This window comes from Benincasa hispida, chromosome 6, assembly GCF_027475165.1.
Source record: "Benincasa hispida cultivar pf3 chromosome 6, pf3_genome.v1.1, whole genome shotgun sequence".
Taxonomy (NCBI): Eukaryota; Viridiplantae; Streptophyta; class Magnoliopsida; order Cucurbitales; family Cucurbitaceae; genus Benincasa; species Benincasa hispida.
This window is the reverse complement of record NC_143483.1, coordinates 47,545,157-47,568,290: the sequence shown is the minus strand read 5'-3', so window position 1 is coordinate 47,568,290 and position 23,134 is coordinate 47,545,157. Positions and strand designations below refer to the sequence as shown.

The 23,134-nt window shown below is 29.0% G+C and overlaps 2 protein-coding genes across 2 annotated transcripts; one reads left to right on the top strand and one right to left on the bottom strand.

The window, feature by feature from the left end:
- Window positions 1–4,865: 4,865 nt before the first annotated feature.
- On the bottom strand, window positions 4,866–6,094 carry LOC120080064 (basic helix-loop-helix (bHLH) DNA-binding superfamily protein). The gene is made up of 2 exons (XM_039034618.2): window positions 5,863–6,094; window positions 4,866–5,704 (listed from the first exon to the last, which is right to left on the bottom strand). The coding sequence occupies exon 2, from the start codon at window positions 5,621–5,623 to the stop codon at window positions 5,033–5,035; it is 591 nt and encodes a 196-aa protein (XP_038890546.1). The 5' UTR covers window positions 5,624–5,704; window positions 5,863–6,094; the 3' UTR covers window positions 4,866–5,032.
- Window positions 6,095–21,347: 15,253 nt separating this feature from the next.
- LOC150035720 (uncharacterized) lies at window positions 21,348–21,851 on the top strand. The gene has a single exon (XM_090314408.1). The coding sequence runs from the start codon at window positions 21,348–21,350 to the stop codon at window positions 21,849–21,851; it is 504 nt and encodes a 167-aa protein (XP_090170534.1).
- Window positions 21,852–23,134: the final 1,283 nt, after the last annotated feature.

The following is a 23,134-nucleotide window of genomic DNA, read 5'->3' as shown; positions in this document are numbered from 1 at the left end:
ATTAATTATGTGAATATGATTCATATATAAACTATATGTTAAAATTAATTTGAATATGATTCATATTAAATTTATATAGTTTGATGATACGGGTCATTATTTGAATATGATTCAAATATTAAATTATATAAAATATATAGGTTATATGTTATATGAGATATAACATATAATTTAATATTTATATATATTAAGTTGGTTAATATATATATTTATTAAAAAAAAATCAAATTTTGATTCTTTCTGATTCTCCTACTCTCTGCATTTTTTTTTCTAGAAGAGTTTTGGGCACATTTTCTTTCTATCAATCATCTCCTTCTCCTTTCCCAAAATTGAGTGCAAGCCCACAACTCTACACGGTTCCTGTCCCTAAGAATAACGGGAAAGACCTCTTGGTGGTGTTTGTTCCTATTCGTTGAGTTTGTGAATGCCGAGTTCGTGAGATTGGGAGAAGACGACATTAGAGAGGAACATGAAGAATTTGTCTTCAACGGGTATGTGATTACTTAATATTTCATCTCTAATTGTATAGTAGAAGCATGCTTAATAGGATTTGTTTACCCTATGTTTCTATTCTTTAATTATTGTTCTGTAAAATCAAAATTGGGACTCGATTTCTTCCGCTGCGGGGAATTTCAATCCCTTCACATACATCCATACATTCAAACTATATATAAATGATGCATGAATATGTTATTAATACATGCAAGTATATATTATAACACTTATATTATATGATGCATGAACATGCTATAAAATTAAATCATGCAACTATATATTATATAATATTTATAGTATAAATGATGCATGAATAATGCATAACCTATGGTGGGTTTTTACTATATGGCATAGATTATGACATATATAAATAAAATTAAACCATACATCAAATGCATAATTTAAACAACAATTATTGGACCAGGATTGGACTCCTAAGTAATTAATTAAATTAATATAACCTTTATATTAATTTAATTAATGAAAAAACTAATTATTACAAAATAATAGTCAAACCGATTCAAAACAGGTGAACCGGGTCTTGAACTGCACGAACCAGACCGCCCAACACCTGAACTGTCCACGAACTACTCGAACCAACCGAACCGGATGTGAACCAGCTGAACCACGAACCGAACCGCGTGTGAACCAAAAAAAACTTTTCGTCTTGGAGCGTTGCAACGTTGTGACCTAGCATTGCAACGCTACTGTACAGTAGCCACCGTACATATATGAAATCCTTCAATTCTTCTCCAATTTTTGGCCTCGTTTTCTCCAAAAAAACACCAGAAAACTTAGGAACGACTCAAGAAAAAAAAATTATAGAGTCCATAACATGAATTATGCCCAAAACAATAGGCTCTTACAAATCAAATTTGTAAAATAAAGTTGTAAATCTAAAAGGTCCAATCCCAAAACAGCCATAATTGTAAATCATTCATCTATATGAACAATATACAATGAAAACCCTTCAATTCTATAAAAACAATTCTGAAAAATTAAAATTGAGACCAAGAACCCTCGCTCTGATGCCAATTGAAGGAACCGTGAGGTCCACTACAGAAACGGGATTGATCCCAATTTTCAATTTTCACAAAATTAAAATTACAGAGAACAAAATATGCTTTTAAAGAAGGAAAAATTAGGGTTAAAAACAATTACTTACCATTTAAGTGAAACTCCTTCTCGATCCGGTCACGAACCTTCATCGAAAATCAAACCAAAACCAAAACCAAAATACCACCATAAAGTAAGACCTTTGTATTTTCTGTAGGGGATGAGAAGCACAGGAGGTGTGGGCTTTGTGTTCTTTTGAAAGAGAGAGTATTGAGAAGAGAATTTTTCAAAGGAGATTAAGCAGTAGAACTCACAGAGACTCTTTGTGTGAAGAAGGTGACTTAGATAGTAAAACTGATCTCCCACTAGCATGATTAATTGAGAGAAAAATGGGGAGGGAGTTACAATTCCCTCCTAAAAGTAATTTTCAAAAAATAATTTATTCTTAATAAAATATTATATATATGATAACCACCTTATCATATTATACATATATTGAACTATATGTTATATCAAATATCACACAGAACCTATAGTTTTTATATTGTATAAAATACAATATAACCTATAGTTTGAATTTCTCTCAATAATGCATGACATTTAATATAAATCACATTTATACTATATTTAATTATATGAATCTCATCCATATAATTAGCATTTGAATAACATTCAAATATTTAATTCATCTCAAAATAAACTTTATATTATAATGTAGCAAATATATTATATTAATTATATCATATATAATTAATTTAATTTCATTATATCGCATATAATTAATTCCTTCAATTAATTTGACCAATTCAAATTAATCCAAAATTAATTCTCAATAATCTCTATTGAGCTACAAGGGGATCTTATGAACCTATAGATTGAAGTTTCAATGGTACTTGAATAATAAATTAAACCCTTCTCGGACCAAGAGAGGGTGTGGTGTCATATTGTTCAAGCTTCAGAATCAACTCTTAAGGGAATAATTTATCTATTTACCCTGACATTAGAGAAATAGTGAATTCCGTCTTGTGTAGTTGTGTTTCCAACTCCCCAATAAAATGAATCCCCAAAATGGTAGGCTTATTGAGTTGACGACCAGACCACTTTTACCCATACAAATCAAAGGACCGCCTTCATAGACAATAGTTCATAACTCAATCAGGATTTAGGTCATGTCACTTATGGTCATCCTGGTGAAATGTAAGTCTCTATTATTAACGATGTTATATAATGAGACTATTCATTTCGTTGTTCGGTCTTATACAAACCATTTTGTATAGAACTCTCCTATTCACATGTCTCCACATGAATGATCAGGATCAGATAATTTGTAGCACTTTACAACAATTGTAACATTTATAAAGCGAGTCGTATTCGTAGTGTCACCAGGATAAGGTATCCAGTCTTATCCATCTACTACACACCATTTAGGTTATCACGTAAACATGATCCACTTATATGTCTCTACATACACGTTTAAGCTATAGAAGATAACATCGGATATTAGTTTATTGGTTTTGTGGGCTAATACTACTAAATAAAAAACCTCATATTTTATTAAATAAATAAATTATTTGTACATTACAATTACAAACTACAGGATGCAAAGATTTAGGGCATCAACCTCAACAGTCTGCTTACAGCCCATGTAGAGCGAATAATTGTCTTCAGGACAATGCTTATTAGAAGCGTGCCGCGACTACATTTTGAGTCTCTAAAGGTTTTGAGGTCATTTTAAGTCTTTGATTATTTTCATATCTAAACGCCTTTTTTCATCATTTGACTTACGTTTGATTTTGAATACTATACATTAAGTGTACTATTTCTAGTTGAGGTGTAATCAATTTGCTAGTATATTTAGGTCATATATTCCATTTTTCCCAACAAAAACCATTCTAAACGATGCCCAATTAAAGCATAGTCGGTGGATAAAATATCATTTCTATTCCAAAAATTGATAGTTTGATCCTTCACCTCTACGATTGTTAAACTTAACAAAAGTTGTCCTCATCGACCCTAGAAAATTTAATGTGTGTCATTTGACCAGTACCATAATCTTTCAATTTGATTGATCGGGTTTATGCAGATGAGTTTTTTTTAATAAATAATTTAGAGTTGGTTTCTTTATGTCATTAAAAGTTCTTTTTCTTTTCTAGTTTACTTCTAAAAATCTTATAAAATTGATATTGATGAATATTTTAAACGTACGAATTTCAAACCACAAACCTTATGGTTAATAACATTCTTGTATCTCAGTTTAATTATATTCGTTTTGACATATAATAAATGTTTTAAACATTCAAACTATTGTTATGTTTTGCAAAAAAAAAAAAAAACATTTGGTAATCACATTGTTTTTAAATAGATATTCATATGTGCAACAGGACGAAACAATAATATATAAAGACTAAACTACGAAATTAGTCCATCCATTTTTATACTTATGTATATTTAATTTCTCAATTTTAGTTATATTATTGAAATTTCTATACTGATTCTAATAAATACCTATTTTATTTTCAGGAAAATTTTCACAGAAAAATATCAAATTATTTGCAGAAGTAATAAAAAAAACACTGATAGACTTTTATCAGCATTTATAAGTGAACGTTTATAAGTGATAGACTTCGGACTTTTATCAGTCTCTATAAAAAAAGATTAAAATTTTATTATTTGTGTAAATAATTTCTCTTATTTTTTATTTTTGAAAACCCCCCTTGTTTTAACGCTATTATGTAACTTACTCATAAATATTTATCAAATTGAATATAGCTCATTAGCATATGAATGTGTTAGTATCCATAAAATAGATATATAGTTTGAATCCTCTTATTCTTTCTCCATTTATTTTTTTAATAAAAAATTAGAATAATTTATCTTTAAATCCAAATTGATCCATGGAACTAATAATATACAAAAATTTAGTGAGAAATTAAACTACTTAATTAAAAAAAAATTTAGAGCAATAACTTAAATTAATTAATTTTTCTTAAAAAAAAAAAAAAATAAACAGAGAAAGTTTCCTACAGAAAAATTGATCAACGTGAATTCTCTATGAAGAATCTCCACTCCATGTTGGTGGAAAATTTTGAGAAATGAGGATGGGAAAACTATTTTCGACTCCGTCCCATAGACATCTCTAATTAAAATGTAAGAAAAAAAAACTTATTAGGTACAAAATGTTTAAGCAACAAATAGATTACCTCAAAATTTCGAGGACTAAACTTATAATTTAAAATAAAATTTTAATATTTGTACCATAATTGTGTAATAGAGAGATGAAAAGTTTAAGCGATAAAACATAACGAATATCAAAATAAAGGGAAATTTAGAATCTAAATTTATAATTTAACATATACAATAAGATACATGGAAACAACAAAACAAATAAAAATATAACTGCCGGGAAAAAAAATCAATTGGAAAACAAAAATAAACCACGGCGGCGATTCCGATTTTCGAGTCTGTGGAACGATTATGAATCTCAAGAATCGTTCGAGATTCCGAGCAAATTGCTTTGAGTTCCGGCGAGGAGTTCGGCCAGCGCCGCCATGGCTTTTACCTGCATCTCTAAAGCCGATATGTAATCGGTCGCTTCTTCCAGAAGGTTCGGGAACGAGAGTTTCCGGCAACCAGGAACCAACCGGCCAAGAATTTTCACCTTCCTCTGCACCGCCGGCAACTTCCTAATCTTCTCATTCTTCGCCTCCGCCACGCGCGACGGTTTACAGCCGAGCAGTTTCTTCGTCCTCCGACGTCTAGCGAGCCTCTGGCGGAATCGACTCGCCAAAATCGCGCGACTCCATCGAGTCCTCCCCTTGGCTGTAGCGGCGAGTACGCAATCTGCAGTTTCGCGAACTAGCCGTCCGTTAATCGGAGATCTCGCATACGACGAGGACCGCCGCCGGCTGACTCGACGAAGCGCTTCCGCGAGCCTCGATGAGTAGATCTGTTGCTCGACTTCAGTTCTCCACCTCTGTTCTCTACCTTCCGCAGTAACATCGGAAACAATCTTCCGACGGTTATTCGGCTGTTCCAATAACCTTCTCGAGTTCTTCGACTCCTCCGCGTCCATGAAAAATATAAGAAACCGATTCAATTACAAATCTCTTATCTATTTCCGTGGATTCTCAACAGAAATTCATCACAATTAATTCTGCAAAACAAAGGAAGAAAAAGACATCAGTAACTTTCGAAGAACAACGACCACCAGACTACACAAGCTAGCGATTGAATGAACCTGTCAAACTCCAGAAGAATCAAGAACACAGGGAAAGAACATTTCAAATTTAGAGAGGAACGAGATGAATATACCTTGGAAAACGGAGAATGTTGTGAAGGATTTGGGAGAGAGATTGAAGTTTGTTTGAAATATGAATTTTTAGAGAGAGAGAAAGAGAGGGTTTAAAAGAATCACGGGAAATCACGCGTTCTGAGTCCTTCAAACACGTTTAATTGCTTCTCTTCTCCCTCCCTCTCTCTTTTCTTTCCCATTTCTTCCCATTTATATACATCTTCCATAATTTGCACCGCCCCCCCCCCCCCCCCCCCATTTTAGTCTGTATACTTTATTTTGTTCGATATACATGTAAAATGACTTTTGAGATTTATAGAAAATTATTTTAGCACCTAATTCTAGAATTTTTTTAGCAGAGCTAACTTATTTGCCACTCTAATTATCCAAAATACAAGCTATCTCATCTCTATGTTTAAGAGTTAACAGGGCCAAAATAGATATTCTTTAAAAGTTTATGGACTAGAATAAATACTTTGAAAGTTTAATGACCAAAATAAAATAAGAATAAAAGTTTAGGGACCAAAATAAAATTTAAACTTTTTTTTTTCCTTTTTTTAGTTCGTATAGATTCGAATATGTGACTCTTCTAAAAGTTTAAAGACCAAAATAAAATAAGAATAAAAGTTTAGGGACCAAAATATGATTTAAACTTTTTTTTTCCCCCTTTTTTTAGTTCAACCTAATGTTCATGTAAATTCGAATATCTGACTTCTTGGTCGGGAACATATGTTTTAGCTTATTGAGCTATTTGACTTCTTGATCAATGACACAGTTTTCTAATTCATTGGAAACTATTTGATTTTTAAAAATTAAGTTTATAAACATTACTCTTGCTTATAAGTTTCTATATTTTGTTTTCTACTTTCTATTAATGTTTTCAATAACCGTAATTTACAACAAATTTTTTTTTTTTTAAGAATTTAAATAGGAATTTAAGTATTTCTTCAACAAAGATGAAAACTATAATCGAAAAATTAGGAAGAAGGAAGCATAAATTTCAAAAACTTGAAAATTAAATCTAGAACTTTGTTTTTGGTGCAATAGTTTATAAAAATAGCAATTCAATCCATGAACTTTATTTTGAAACAATTTAGTTATTTTATTTTCAAATTTGTAACCATTTTAACTCTTATACTTTTAAATTTATAACCATTTAGTCTCTACTAGAAATATTTATTGATATTAAGTGTTAATTTTTATTTCGTAAAAACTTTGCTTCATTGTAGTTTATACACATTTAGTCCTCTGATAAGTTTGTTAATTTACATTTGTAATTTTCTTTTTTTAAAAAATCTTAATAATCTTTCACTACATGAGTTAAATCGTTACAAATTTTAAAATATAATAGTGGTTAAATTTTTACATATAAAAATTTGTAAAGTAAATTTTTTTTAAATTGTTACAAATTGAGATGCATGGAATACAAAGGGGACGTTTGGGGCGTTGAGTCGGTTATTACCGTTAGTGAATAGTGATTATTATAGTGGAAAGGTTATAACAGTTATAATATTTAGTATTTGGGGTGTAGATTATTTTAATTTTTGTTATAATAGTTTATGTTTAGGGTGTAAACTATTTTTGTTTGGATAAAAAATAGTAAATACAGGATGAGTGTAAATAGTAAATACTATAACAATTTTTTTAAAAATAGTATTTATTATACTTAATTGTAGATTATAAATAGTTGAATAGACCACTATTATATTTATCGCCCCAAACATGGAGAAAGCTATAAAATAACTCATTCCATCGAATTCTAGTTGGTGTCCCAAATTGTCGCAAAGTATTTTTTGACCATCTATTTTCTGCTTTCAAATTTGTCCCATTTTAATATATAGCCTTATAAATGTTTATAGTGGTCCATAAAAATTTAAAATTTCCCTATTTTGGTGAATTACTTTGTAGAACATATATTTTATTTCAACTTTTATATAAAAGAATCATTTTAATTATAACTATATTATTTTTCAATCTATGTCACTGCTTAATTAGTCTCTAATCCTTTTTGTTTTCCTTTTTCATATTTGTTTTTGTTTTCTAAACCTAATTAATACATTGCTCATATTATCGAAGGCATGCCATTAATTTGTTATAAACATAATAAATAATAAGAGTCAAGATGCTTATTTTATTTTTATTTTTTAAAAAATTCACAGACTAAAATATACATTTTAAAAGTTGAGAGAGTATATGTATTTTAAAATATACATTTTAAACGATGTAACATTAAAGGAGTATATTAACTAGATAAAATAAATGTGAGAATGTATAAGTTTGTTTTTTCTTCTTTCCAATGGTAACTAATATTCCATGTCAACATTTAATTAACAAAAAAGTCAATCCGAGCATAGCTAGATAAATAAGAAACACTTAACCATTTTAAAGATGGTTGGTTCAATCTTTCCCCTATAATTGTCGAACTAGAAATAACAATAACAATGATAAAAAGATGAGACTTGTTAGAATTAAAGATACAATTCTTTATTTACTAAAGATATGGTTCAATAAAACACTATTTCTAACCTTTCTTTAGAAAATTATATATATATATATATATATAAAATGCGGTATCACTAATTAAATAAAGTTCAAATAACGAGAAATTGTCCGAAATAAATTAAAAAGTTTGAAATAGACTTTCGTAGTCTTCTCGTCTAAGATTGACCATGAAGATTTGAATAAAAAATTGACCATGGAGCTTTGAATAAAAAATCAACTTTTTTCATCTTATATCGAAACTATTGATTTTTTTGGACTTTCTCGATTCAATCTCAACCAAGACGAAGATTGAGATCTCCCAAATCTTACTTAATCTTTCCTAAAATTTTAAAATCACACTCCAATCATCTCGATATCCATTTGAAAAATCAATTTGGATAATTGTTAAATCTATTTTAAAGTTGAAACAAAAATTTGAAAGAACTACGTAGAATATGGTTTTCATCCCGGAGAAAATCTAAAAGAATTGGTAATTTGAATATAAGATGAAAATTTTATTTTATTTATTCAAATCTCAAGGTAAATATGAGTTAGGAGGGATTGAGAAAAACTATTTCAACGAATTTTTTGAAAAGTACTAATTGTGACCTATGAAAATATTTGAAGAATTATTTCTGATCATTTCAATATATAATTTAATTTTTATTTTATTTTATTTTGAACATATTGTATATAAATGTACCCTATATGGCTAGTTTCAATTTCCCTTTCTCTTTATATATAGCTAGTTTCAATTTCTCTCTCTTTATCAACTGATAAGAGAGATTCTTGAGTTTTACTTTTTCTTTTTGAGAGATTAGATACATTACTACCCATGTGATGTTATATTTCTTTCTATTATTTTATTTCTACTTCATTAGATAAATAATAAATATGAAACACTATTAATGCATTAAATATCAATATATAAAAGACATTCCCTTTCTTAAAGTTAACATTATTGTTTTATTTTGAAGGCTTGAATCCTATTTTTATGTTTATGTTTATTTTTATTTGTAAGCTTTTAGAATATTATATTTTAATATATTTAAATTTTGCATAAAAAACCATTTTATGTCCTTGTATTTTAATAAATTATTTTAAAATGTTTGTCTTGAGGTTTGTTTTTATCGTTTATTTGACTTGTATAATGACTAAACAAATATTTAAAACCATATGTGTTAGTAAGTCGGGTATCAAATTTTAAATACTTTATTTATTCCGTCATCAATCAATAATTAATAGTAATGAACCTAAATTATAATAAGAAAAATAAGAAAAATATTGGAATGCTTCTCACGATTCTTCGAATGCTCGATAATAAGTATATATATATCTAAAAATTAATTAAAGAACTAAAATATAAATTAAATTTAAAATTATTTTTCTCTATATATATTTTGTGACTTTGAAAACTCTGTCTGAAAGAAGTATATTATTTTGTGAATAAAACTTAAATTTATACATTGAAATATCAAGAATATGTTCATATGGATTAAAAAAGTTATTAAATAAAAAGAAAAGATTTCGCGACACAATTTTTTAATAATATCAATACTACTAAGTTAACTAATTAGTCTACAAAAATGGCTAATCAACCTTTTTCTACTCTCTAATTATATTTATATTGACTTTAATTAGATTCTATTTGATTTTAGACAAAAATTGGTGTAGCTCGTTACATCAACTTAAAAGATGTTTAAAAAAAATTAGAAATTCAAACAAACAAACATGGTAAAGCTTAATACAAATTAATCAATGAAAAGTTATCATTTTCATTAGATTTTTTTATAAGGTGACTTTGAAATTCTAAATCAATCTATATTCGATTCGATTTTGTAGGTTTGTTCAAACATATGAATCTTAAAGATTAAGAAAATTGAGAAAAAGAAATAAATGAGAAGATTATTAATGATAATATATCATAGAGAAAACAAGTAATTAGGTGGGAGAAGAATATATAATGTTGGTTGCTATAAAGTTTTAAAAACAATATAGTTGGGAAGAGAAGCCAACAAAAACAACAACAATTATTATTACAAGCAAAAAACATGCACAACCTCACTTTGTCTCCATGTCTTGTCTTCAAAGCCAGGCAAATTCCATCTTTTGTTTAAAAAATTGTTCTTTATTTCTTTCTTTAATCATTAATATGGATCATATTTATACATATTTAATTTTATGATTAAATTATCCATTGGATTCTTTAATTTATTTTATTGTCTAGTCAAATATATACTTATAGCTATGGTTCATTATATGAATATGTGACACATTTTTATCTATTGTGATAATAAATTGAAGTTTTTTTTAGTACAATTTAGGATAGAAGAATTCGAACCATAAACCTCGTGGTTGCACACTCCGATATCAACTGGGATATATTTGGTTTGACAACTATACTTGAAATTTAAAGTTAGAAATTGATGAATTTTCAAGTGAAGCAAAACACGATTTTAGAGATGATTTTATAAAGGTTAATTAAACTATGGACACTAAATTAAAAAAAATTTAAACCTTATGATCAACTAAAATGAAACTAATCTGGAATTATATATACCAAATTAGGTATAACTAAGCCATTTTATTCTTTTTTTTAAGCTAAATATGTTTTAGTCATAATGTAATGTTGGTGTATTTTTGTATTCTCAAAGATAACTTTTACATTTTTTTTTTTCATTCTGCCTTGTATTTATGTCAAATCATTATGTAAATTTATCATTAATCAAGGTTAACATTCCACCCACAATGAAAAAGCAAAATGGGAACTTTTCAAATAATAAAATTCGTCATATTTTCGTACCACCCACTTAATTACTCAATCATAAGTTGTCGTATGGTAAATTTTTATTTAAAAAAAGAAACATGTATTTTATATATATTGTCTCTTTATAAGGGAAGGAAATGCAAAAAGATAGATGCAATTCAAGTATTACTTTGAGAAGTATATGAAAAAAAAACCGGCCTAACATTATGATGGAGACTAAATTGAAAGAGAAAAATTTAAGTGCGGTATGAGCTACACCTATGTTTGTGTATATTAGAATTTAAAAAAAAGACATATTATTTATTTTTTAAAAAAAAGAAGAAGAAGAAGAAAAAAAAAAGGGTTGGGTAGAGTTGAGATTATTATAATGGAGAAATAGGATGTGTTGGGAAGCACTAATTGGGTGTGTGGGTGTGAAGAGAAAATTGTTTTGATGCAAGGCAATGATTAGTGGTGATGTTAGAAAATAGAAATAGGGGAAAGAGAAGCATGTGGTTGTTTTTGTTTTCATGCTACTTTCAATCATGTGCCTCTATTCTTTATTTCTCTTTTGGATTCTTGCTTTCTTTTTGGGATGTGCCTCTCTCCCTCTCTCTTTCTTTTCTTTTTTAAGCCTTGGACTATTATTTGTTTTCTTTCTTAGATGTGGCAACCTTTCATCCACATTAATTGCTTCCAACATCCCACAACCTACCTTCCATCTTTAGGGACCTAATTAATATACATTTTAGTTTAAATATCACTTTAATTTCTTTACCAACTCTTCCCACCGTTGAGCTCGTTATTATAATAGTATGTGTTCAAGGTAACACTAAACACTGTAACAAAGATAAATAAAGAAATCCAATAGAAAATTTTAGGTTATAAATAATGGATTAGCTATAATAATGCCCAAACACCCCACCTTACTTTCAATTGTCCCAATTTAGTTCTCAATGCTTCTTTATGGTTGATTTGTAATTTTTTGTTTTGCTATCTATAGCATTTTCACTAATTTTTTTTTTAAAAATATTTATATATTTTATTATCTTGCATAAATAATATTATTACTATTTAATCAATTTGGATGAAAATTGATTTTTAAGTAACTAAATTTAAAATTAATTGAAAGTATAAGGATTAGCTTCAAAGTATGAAGACCATAATGATATTTAAACCATAAACTTTTTAAGATGTAGGTGGTAATTAATAAAATCTATATCAAATTGGTTTACACTTTATTTTTTCTAATAATTTTGTTTAGGCCCTTAAAAAGCCATTTCAAATAAGTTTTTAATTACGATTAAATACAAATTCAGTTTGCATGTCTAATAAATCTTTAAATTTTTAACTTTTGTCTGACAAGTCTTTAAAATTTTAAATTTGCATCTAATATATGTCCTAAACTTATTCTATAATTTTTTATTTTAAAAAAAATTAAAAATTCATAGATCTACCAAACATAAAGTTAAAAGTTTAGGATTCTATAAGCCATACGATTGGATTTTGTATTTAATATTCCAATTAACTTTTAAAAGTGTTGAATGTATCACAAAACTATAGATGGCGTTTGGATTGAGGGAATTGGGATGAGAATAAGGGTGGGAATGAGTAAGAAATATACATTCGCTTGTTTGGTACAAGTTTTGAAGTTTTAGGCATGAGAATAAGTTACTCCCATGCACTCCTTATACCATCCAAAAGTGTGAGTTTTCTTGATGTCCACATTCTCTCCCTTTTAATACATTAATTTATTCTTTTATTTTATATTACTAAAATTAATTAATATATGAATATTAAATTTAAAATATAAATTTGAATTTAACTACTCTAGATTCATAAATAAATAAATTAATTATATAATAAACGATGCATTAATACGATTAATTCATTAATAAATTATATATGTAATTAATTAATTATCATTAATTTATCATTGATTAGTTATAATTCATTATTTTTTAATCATAAAATTTTATATTTATTTTTTAAACTGATTTTGATTGTTTTATTAATTAATACATCATATTTATATAAATTCATCAAATTATATAATCAAGTAACTTTAATTATAAATTAATCACTTTACAAATATTTATAATTAATATTATTATTTGATACTTAAATAATTAAGTTTGTTCAAAAACTTTGAATTGAATTTATTGTTTATCAATTAATTTATCAAAATTTCATAGAGGTGTCCATGATTAATTTTATAAATAAAATACAAAACTAATTTATTACCATACAATTTTGATAACATTCTCATGTACGACCAAACACAGTCATCCTTGATTCCCACCAATCATATTCTCAGGTATACTTAATTCCTGGACATCTTTAAAATCTTATACCAAATGATCCTTTAGACGTAAAATTAAAAGTTTAGGTACATATTAAATACAAAATTGAAAGTTGAATGAATGACGTAATAAACAAAACTACAAATCTAGGAACCTTTAGACATAAACTTTAAAAGCTCAAGGGCCAAATTTGTAATTTAATTTTTATTATTTATGCCAATGTTTCAACCATATACATGATAGTGTGTTTACTTTTGCACATATAGGGACAAAGCTAGCAAAGAAAGAAGAGGGAGGGGGCAATTGGCTCTCCTATTAGGTTATCTTAGATTAAAGACTTTAAAGTTTTTTCATTTCAAATCTCCCTCTCTAAATTTGCAAACATTTGTCCTTCTTTGTGAAAGATTCTAGTTTTGATCCACTTACACATTGTTCTAAAGGAAAATATAGATTTATTTATTTATTTATTGAACTAATAAAACAAAGAAGGAAATGGGTATGAAAGCATGAGATGATGAGAGCTTTTTTTATATACATAAATAATAAGACAATGACATGACAATGGGCTTGCCTACCTTCTTGGAGGCATTCTTCTATTTCTTGCTTTATTTTGCCACTAAGTCCTCTCACACTACCCCCCATCAAAATATGCTAATCTTCATTCACAAAATTTTGTTATATTGTAATACCCTTTTTCTCTTTTATATTTGTTGTGCTCCAAAAAACCTACAAAAATAAAGACAACTCTCATGTGATTTTGAGATAAATTATATAGGTATGATGATTTGAGCCTCTTACTAATGTAAAGAATTTAAATTGACAAATATTTTTTTTTGTTAAATTATAATAAATATCTTTGAACTTTGCTATTTGTTTAAAGGTTTAAGTTCTATTTTGGTCATTGAACTTTGAATCTTATTTAGGGTCTAGAATAAGCATTTTTTTTTAAAAAAAAAATTTAGGGTCTAGAATAGACATTTTTAAAAGTTTAGGGACCAAAATAGAACTACTTCTAAAGTTTAGGGACCAAATAGGATTTAAATCTTATTTAAAAAGTACACATATACTTTCAAAAGTTACAATATTACCTCTCAATTTTCATAAGAATGTTTTGAATTACCCTTAGAATAGAAATCATTCATAATTTCGAACAAAATCGAGACTTGCAACTGTGTGACGATAACCTAAAACAATGTAGTGATTTAAATTTTCATTCTAGGTCATTGTCACACCATTTCGTATCTCAATTTCCATCTAAAATTCTAAAGAATTTCTACTTCAATAATATTTTTGAAATGTTTATAAAAGTTTAAGGACAGTACTGCAATTTTTAAAAGTATAGTGATAATTTCAAAACAAATGATAAAATTAAAAGGACAAATTTTTTAAACATAATTTAACCATATTTTTAGATATGGTAAATAAAGTAATTAAACTTTCCATTTCTAGCATGTTGCATATACTTTGCAGCTAAATAAAATATATTTCTTTTATCTAACTAATTCAAACAATATATGTTCTCAATAGAACCTAAACACCCATCAACTTGATATTTCTTTTTAGAAAAATCCATAAAAAATTTGAGATATCATAAAGAGTTCACCACATACATTATTTTTTTTACACATAGAAGGTGTTATCTAACTAGTTATATATTAAGTTTATTTATAATTTTTTAATGTATTTACTAAATTTTACTCAACTTATAATGATTTTTTTTTTTAAAAGTCAAAACTCATTTGGATATATTACAAATTCTCAATTAAATTCATATGACCACTTTTCAACTACTTTTCTTTATTTTTTAATTTATTTTTTTTAAATATCCCCCAAAATAGGGCCAAACAAAATGTGTTCACCCCACTAAACTAAAATAATTTGAAGTTTTTGATACCCATCTTTATGCTTTATTACATGTTCTCACTAATCATCATTTGTTTTTTTTTCCTTTTTTTTCCTAATAAATTCTTTTCCTTCAATTACATATTCAAAATATCCAATCTTTTGGATAATAATTGGTGCATCTCGAGCATCATTCATCTTTGTGTATCTCTTTTCACCATTCATATAAAAAAATATTAAAATATTTCAAAAAAAAAAAAAAAGAAAGAAAAAGCAAAATTTACCACATGACAAATTATAATTGGACAATTTGATAGGATGCACAAAAATAGGTGATACTCGAGATACACTTAAATATTTTTTCAATCTTATTGCAAAAGGGAGGGAGAGAGATAAAAGATAAGGTATGTCCATTCATATTATTATTATTATTATTTTTTTTTTTGAAATTCATCTGTTAATTTTAATGATTGTTCAAACAAAGATATTATTTTATACTATGTTTTTTTCCCTGTCCACCATAGCTTTTGTGTATTTGCTCTTATCTTATATAATTTTAATGTTAATTCTTTTCTTCAACTTGCAAGCAACCAATAAAACTTAGACAGCTCTCTTAGTTTATAATATATGTTTCTATAAAAGCTATTAAAATCAGACAACTTTAGTTTATTGGTTAAATATTTGAACTTTAATTTTTTTTTCTTTCCAAATGATTAGTTGGGAGAAGAGAGTTTTTTAATCTCGCCACTTATACATCAGATTTCCTTTTAGTTCTTATGGATAATTGCAATTAATTATTAATGATAATGATAATATAAAAATTTTAATATGTATTACTTTGGAATCTTGGTTTCAACAATGATCTCAATCATTATATAGGTAAAAATTAATGGATAAAATTTGAGGTTGTATCACTTAAAACTTAGAATTAATAAAGGTATAAACTAAAATTTTGAATTTTGAACTAATTGAAATATTCTAGTTTAAAATTGTTAATATAATTGATGATCTTACATTGACTACTCCTTAAAAAAAGAAAAAAAAATTGGAGCACAAAAAATACATTTCGAATATGATCAATCATAATCATGTGTATGAACTCTCTACAAATGGTGGTACTTCTTTGGCATCAAGTTTATTTATATACAATTTGTGCAATTAATTAATACATTTTATTGCTTGTTTAAACCATTATGTTTTTTTTTTTTGTTTTTGTTTTTGTTTTTTTTTTAAATTTTGGCCCTGGAAGAAATTTAGTCCTTATTTGATAATTTATTCTGGTTTTATTAGTCTTTCAAAATAGTATTTGTTTACTTACAAATTTGTTGTCATGATTTTCATCATTTCTAACCGAACATTTGAATTCTGAGCGAAATTTAAAAAGTGATTACAATTTTTTTTAAATCACTTATATTTTTATTTTTTTTTCTAAAATTTGGCTTAGTCTTTAAAAATTTTCCTAAAAAGTAGATAGCAACACAAAGAAATCAATAGGTAGAAATAGTGTTTATAAGCTTAATATTCAATGAAAAAAAAATCAAATGATTATCTAACTAGATCCAAATATATATGCTTTTGTTTTTTTAACAGCACAAAACAGAAAAACCAAAAACTTAAAAGAAAATGGTTGTCCGAAATCTTTGAATTTTAGTTTTAGTCCTCGTACTTCAAAATTTGTAATAATATTTCGTCATTAAACTTTAATGTATAACAATTTAATCTCTATACTTTAAAATTTGTAACAATTTGAGCCTTATAATTAAAAATCTCATCAAAATTAAATATTGATTGCCATTCTTGGGAAATATTTAGTGGGACAAAGAGAATGAACTTGAGATTTTTTCTAAAATAAATATTTTTTCTATATAATGACTAGTCTTTATAGTTTATAAACACATTTAGTTTCTAATCTTTTTATTAATTTATATATATGCGCAAAATTTCATTAAATCTTTAAAACACTTTTCACAAATGGTTATAGACTAAACTTTCACGTACTAAGTAAATTGTTTCAAATTTAAAAATGTAAAGTATTAAATCGTTACAAATTAAATATAAAAAAATTAAAGGGTCATTGATAACAAATTGGTTTTTTATTTTTGATTTTCAATTGTTTTTTTAATGTCACTTTGATATCTATAATCGAGTCTTCTATTTTTTCAAATTTAAAATGTTAGACATATTTAAATAATAATATGTTTAATTAAAGTATGGACTATGTATGTGGATTAATAATTTATATTATTTTATTAGATTGGGCCATGTGATCTAATTAATTAAGACCCTAGATTAGTATGGACTTAATAGAAAACACTATCTTTCTTGAATTCTATAAGAGAGAGATCCCACTAAGGGCATTCGGAGTTTTGGTTGAGGAAGACCATAGTCATCCATCGTTATCTTGAAGCTATCATCAATTTTACAATGGAACTCGGTATGTTATTATTGACAATTTGACATGAATGATTCTAGGGTTTATCTATTCAATATAGGTATAAAGAATTTATGCTAACATAAAAATTTTAATAAATTTAAAATGAAAAGTCAATGTTTTTTTGAACAATGAGCCTCCGCCCCATTTGCAACCCACGGGCTATACTACCAAGTTTTGAGATTGACAAATGTGACGAATCTGAAAATCTTGCTGACTTCTCAAGAGCAGCATTTCCTCCACCACAGATTGTATTGGTGTTAACACTTCTTCCTTAGTGTTTAATAAATACACCGCAATCACATTATCTGACTCACCACCAAAGGCCACTGCATTGTCGAGCTCATCACATCTAAACCGGCCGCAATCGCCTGAACCTCAACAAATAATACATCAAACAAACCTCCAGCAACCTTCCCACCCACTGCTATAAGCTCACCTGTATAATCTCGAAGTACCCAACCAAAACCGCCATTGCATTCCTTTGCATCCCAAGAAGCATCATAAAAAAAGCCATCCACCCATCCGAGAAGCAAACCCACACATCTCGTTTGTTGTTAGCTACCACCTCCCTTGTCACCAAGTCTCGCCAACCCACATTCCTTTGTGTCTCCTTACTAGCCACACTCCAATACTCTGAGAGGAACATTTGGATCGAATCAAATAGGGTCGTTATGCATGAAGATAATCAATTCGATCGTTGTGGTCAGACTCTATTATGGATTTCTGACCATATTCTCCATAGGGCCCTCTTATCTCTTCCTTCTTTGAGCTCGGGTTATGGAAGAAGGAACCGAGAAGAAAGTATCAACAACAACATGTTTTATTACGGGACAACTCATGATGTTCATATCGATCTATTATGCGTCTCTGCATCTAGCATTGGGTAGACCTCATACAATAACTGTCCTAGCTCTACCGTATCTTTTGTTTCATTTCTTCTAGAACAATTACAAATACTTTTTTGATTATGGATCTACTACCAGAAACTCAATGTGTAATCTTAGCATTCAATGTATATTCTTGAATAATCTCATTTTTCAATTATTCAACCATTTCATTTTACTAAGTTCAATGTTAGTCAACATTTCTATGTTCGATGCAACAACAAGATGTTATTTGTAACAAGTAGTTTTGTTGGTTGGTTAATTGGTCACATTTTATTCATGAAATGGGTTGGATTGATATAGTCTGGATACAACAAAATAATTCTATTAGATCTAATTTACTTGTCAATGTACCATCATCCCCTTGAAACACAACACAATTACACGCCTCCCCAAATGTGCCACAACACCACTAAGAATGTCACCACCTAATCCTTTATGCCATGCTCTCGAATCCATCCAAAATATCCAACAATGATCACTAGTTCCTACCACATAAATGAGCACTATTACAAAAATAATGTATATTGACGTTTTTTCAACGTCAAGTGTCACTATTCTAGAAGTTTTTAAAAATGCCAAGGAATTCGTATCAAGAATGTAGATGTTCCAGATTAGGAAAAAATGTCAAGAAAAATAAGACTTGACGTGTTTGAAATGTCAAGAATATTGGCTTTCGCGTTCTTGACAAATTAAAAAGTCAAGAACAGTTTCACTTGATATGTGAAATATGTCAAGATATACTTTATTTGATACTTCAAAAATCTCAAGAATATAGATGTTCTTGACAAGAATAAAGTGTCAAGTGCAAAACTTCTTGAAAGTTTAACTTGTCAAGTATGTTTGTATTTTTTTTTTTAAATTTTAATATGGATTCTTACCTATAAATTGTTTCTGTATTTTGATCCAACAATCACATGTGATATACTATATAATATATGATAAATATCCATCAAACCAGATAAATAACCAAACACATTTTCAATCTTATCGACAAAAATTTTCTCCAATACCTTTGACAAAAGATCACCTTCTACAATACTGTCAATATAAAACTTACAACTAGAAGAGTATGGACAACCCCATATAAACATTTTTAAAAAGAATATAAGGAACATAATTCCAATAGTCAACCCCATATGAACAATTTAAAAAATTATATTTCTAAAACTTCTATCAAAACTATCATCCAACGAGATTCGAAACTACATTGTTTAGTACATGTTAATTTTATGCTCTTAGGCATAACAAAAACTAATGAAATTGTGGGCCTGGGTCCCTTTACTTCATTTTTCTTTTAGGCATAGCAAGTGAAATTTTTGGGTTATAGTGACCTTCATTTGCATCAAGAAAACTATAAGACAAAATGAGAATATAAGTATCAAATAGTTTAGGTTAGCATATATAAAAAATTCGCTTTGAAGCTATAAAAGTTGGCAAAAATGCCTGTAAATAATAAACAAAGATCTATACTTGGCAGCTCAGAGTCAAAGCTCTTCATCTAAAATTGCATAGTGGAACGTAATAGCAGTATGGGGAGACAAATTTTAAGGAAATTTTTAAGACACCAGTACATAATACAACAATAGGATAAAAATCTAGTCGACCCCATTTATGTAAAACAAAACCTACGAGAGATTAAAGACGGAAAAATCGTAAATGACTTTCTATCAAACACATACAAAGAGGTGATACTTAATCAAGAAGTCGTGATAGTCTAGTAGTCATATAACTAAGTACATTTTGATGACAAAATCTTGAAATGTGTAAAGTATGTTAGAGAGATTTTTTGTACGGATGGCCTCATTTGGGAGGCCGAAATGAAAAATGGTCACCTATAGAAAAAGTAATGGAAAGTGGTCTTTTGCTGACATCATCCACGTGTGATTTTACTGCTTCGCCCCTGAAATGCACCTTGCGCGCCTGGGCCTACCAAGAAACTCGATCCTCGATTACCCATCACACGATCCTCGTGGCTCGTCACACGATCCTCGATGCATGGTCACTCGATACTGGGATGCATGGTTGCTCGATCTGTAGCAATCGACACGTGTATACTCGATCATAGCCACATCATACTCGATACTCGATTAACTTATACTCAATCATTTTCAACCTTTTGAATTCTTAGCCCGTTCGAAGTCCATTATTTCACCACTTCAACTCATTTCTCAGACTATTCTCTCTTGTCTTCCGATTTTATATACCTCGACGATTGCACCTGTACACTCAAAACTCTCTCGATTCTCTCTACATCAGATAACATTATTCTCCTTGTTTATATTTTGGCATCATTCGTCTATTTGTTTGTTATATTTTGTCATAATACACTTGCATGTTTCTCGATACTTGACCAATAAGATTTTCATTCCGGTTTTCATATTTTGCATGTTTGGCTAGAGTTCAAATTTTTTCATTTAGATTTTCATATTTCTGGCATTTCGGACCATCAGTTTAGGTTTTGAGTAGGATAAATCAGGAAGGTGAAAATTAAACCGAATGCTCGATAATCTACCATTTAGTCACATGTAATGTAGTGAGTAAGGGACCCTATGTACGATGTATCACGTATCTGGTATTAAGCAATCATGTATCGTGTATCGTGCATCGAGTATCATATATTGAGTACCAAGTATTGAAAAAAATGCTTAATTTCTGGTGTTTTATGTTATTCTGTGTAGTAGGTTAGACAATTCAAGATTCCTCCCTAGAAACATTTCCCAAGCCAAGAAACCAGCCTTCCTCTTATATTGAGACAACTAACAAGATTGTGAAAGAGAAGCTTACTCTCACACAGCTTTCCCTATTTAAGAAGATGGTATTTGGGCGATTTTTGAACATGGATATTATCTTCAACAATCCATTGACACACTACATTCTATTGAGGGAGATTGTAGATGATAGGAAGGATGTAATGACCTTCGATTTGAATGGTACGATTGTTACATTCTCCAAAGAAGATTTCCTGTTGGTGACGGGATTGTGGCGGTCACCTAATCCAACAGTTGTGAGGAGGGGTGAAACACTTGGATCACTGCGTAGTAGGTACTTCAAGAATGATTTTGTGGGGGACATTCACATTGGTACCTTAGAGATAGTGTACAAGGAGATGGAGTTTGATAACGACATGGATGCTGTGAAGACCACATTGATCTATTACATTGAATTGGGTATGATGGGGAAGGAGAAGACAAGGGCTAATGTTGACAAGACATTATTAATTGATATGGAGGATTTGGATTACTTTAATTCCCATGGATTGGGGAAACGTGCTATAAAAAAGGACGTTACTTGGACTACAAAGAGGATTGAGTGGTAAGGCAGATAACTACAAAAAAAGGTCAAAGAACAATAAGAACTATATTGTGAAGTACAACCTACTGGGGTTTCCTTATGCATTCTAGGTAATATCCATTCATTGGCCATATGAGATCTACTTATTTTAGTTACAATGACTTCCTATTTATTCTTGTTTTATAATCGTTATGGTAGATGTGGGCATATGAGATCATATTAATGGTTGCCGAAAAAGTTGTAACTCAATTGAGTAGAATGTCGTACATCGATTCTTGAGGTGGAAATGTACATACTCACCGCCGACCAAAATAATATAGGGAGACGTGTTTTAATCCAGCGAGGTCAGTGTATTACATCAATATTTACTTGGATTTAAGGTAAATGTCATATATAACTAACAATTTTTTTGTTGTTTTCTACAGATAAGGATCACATCTACACCATTGATCATATTAGATAGGGAGAGGTTGTATAGGGACACCAGGGTTGATAAAGGACTCATATACGAACACATTAGTGTTGAGAGGAGCTCCTCAGAGACACATAAATCACATCATGATGAGGATGCTCATAGTCACTCCAGTGAATACGAGAGTCACGAGCATCGGTCCAACCAGTCAAAACTCGATGAGCATTAGTCTCACAAGCTTCTTACTGAAGAGCTTGAGACTCACCCTCCTCATAATGAATCTCACGAGCTCTCTACTTATGAGCACGTGCCCCCAATTGACAAGCAAGTGTTGTCTCAGCCGAATACATCCCATTCGGAGTCCATGAGGGATGTGAGAATTCGTACATCACTCCGTGATATAGACCAGAGAGTGTCTATGATGGAGCATAAATTGGATGATGTGCAGTAAGACTTGAAAGATGTGAAGTTTGACTTGAGTGTCCTTTAGGCCGACGTATAAACAATCACCAGTTGACCGTGGTCCTTGTGTCGGGTACGTAATACTATATTAAACTTGTTCTAATGTAAATATATAACATGTAGTTTGACCTAATGTACTTTGTAAACGATGTAGGGTTTAGACGTGGATTCTATTAAGACTAGTGACCCCATCCTCCATCATCCACCGAGTCCCTATTGAGGTTGATGCCCTAAATCTCTTAGGGTCTTATAATTTGTAAATGTATTGAACAAACTCATTGTCTATTTAATAAAATATATGATATTTTATTCCATTTTTATGTTGCATTAACCACAAACTAATAAACTAACATCCAAGGTTATCTTGTAATTTAAACATGTATGTAGGGACATATAGGTGGATCATGTTTAAGTGATAACCTAAATGGTTTGTA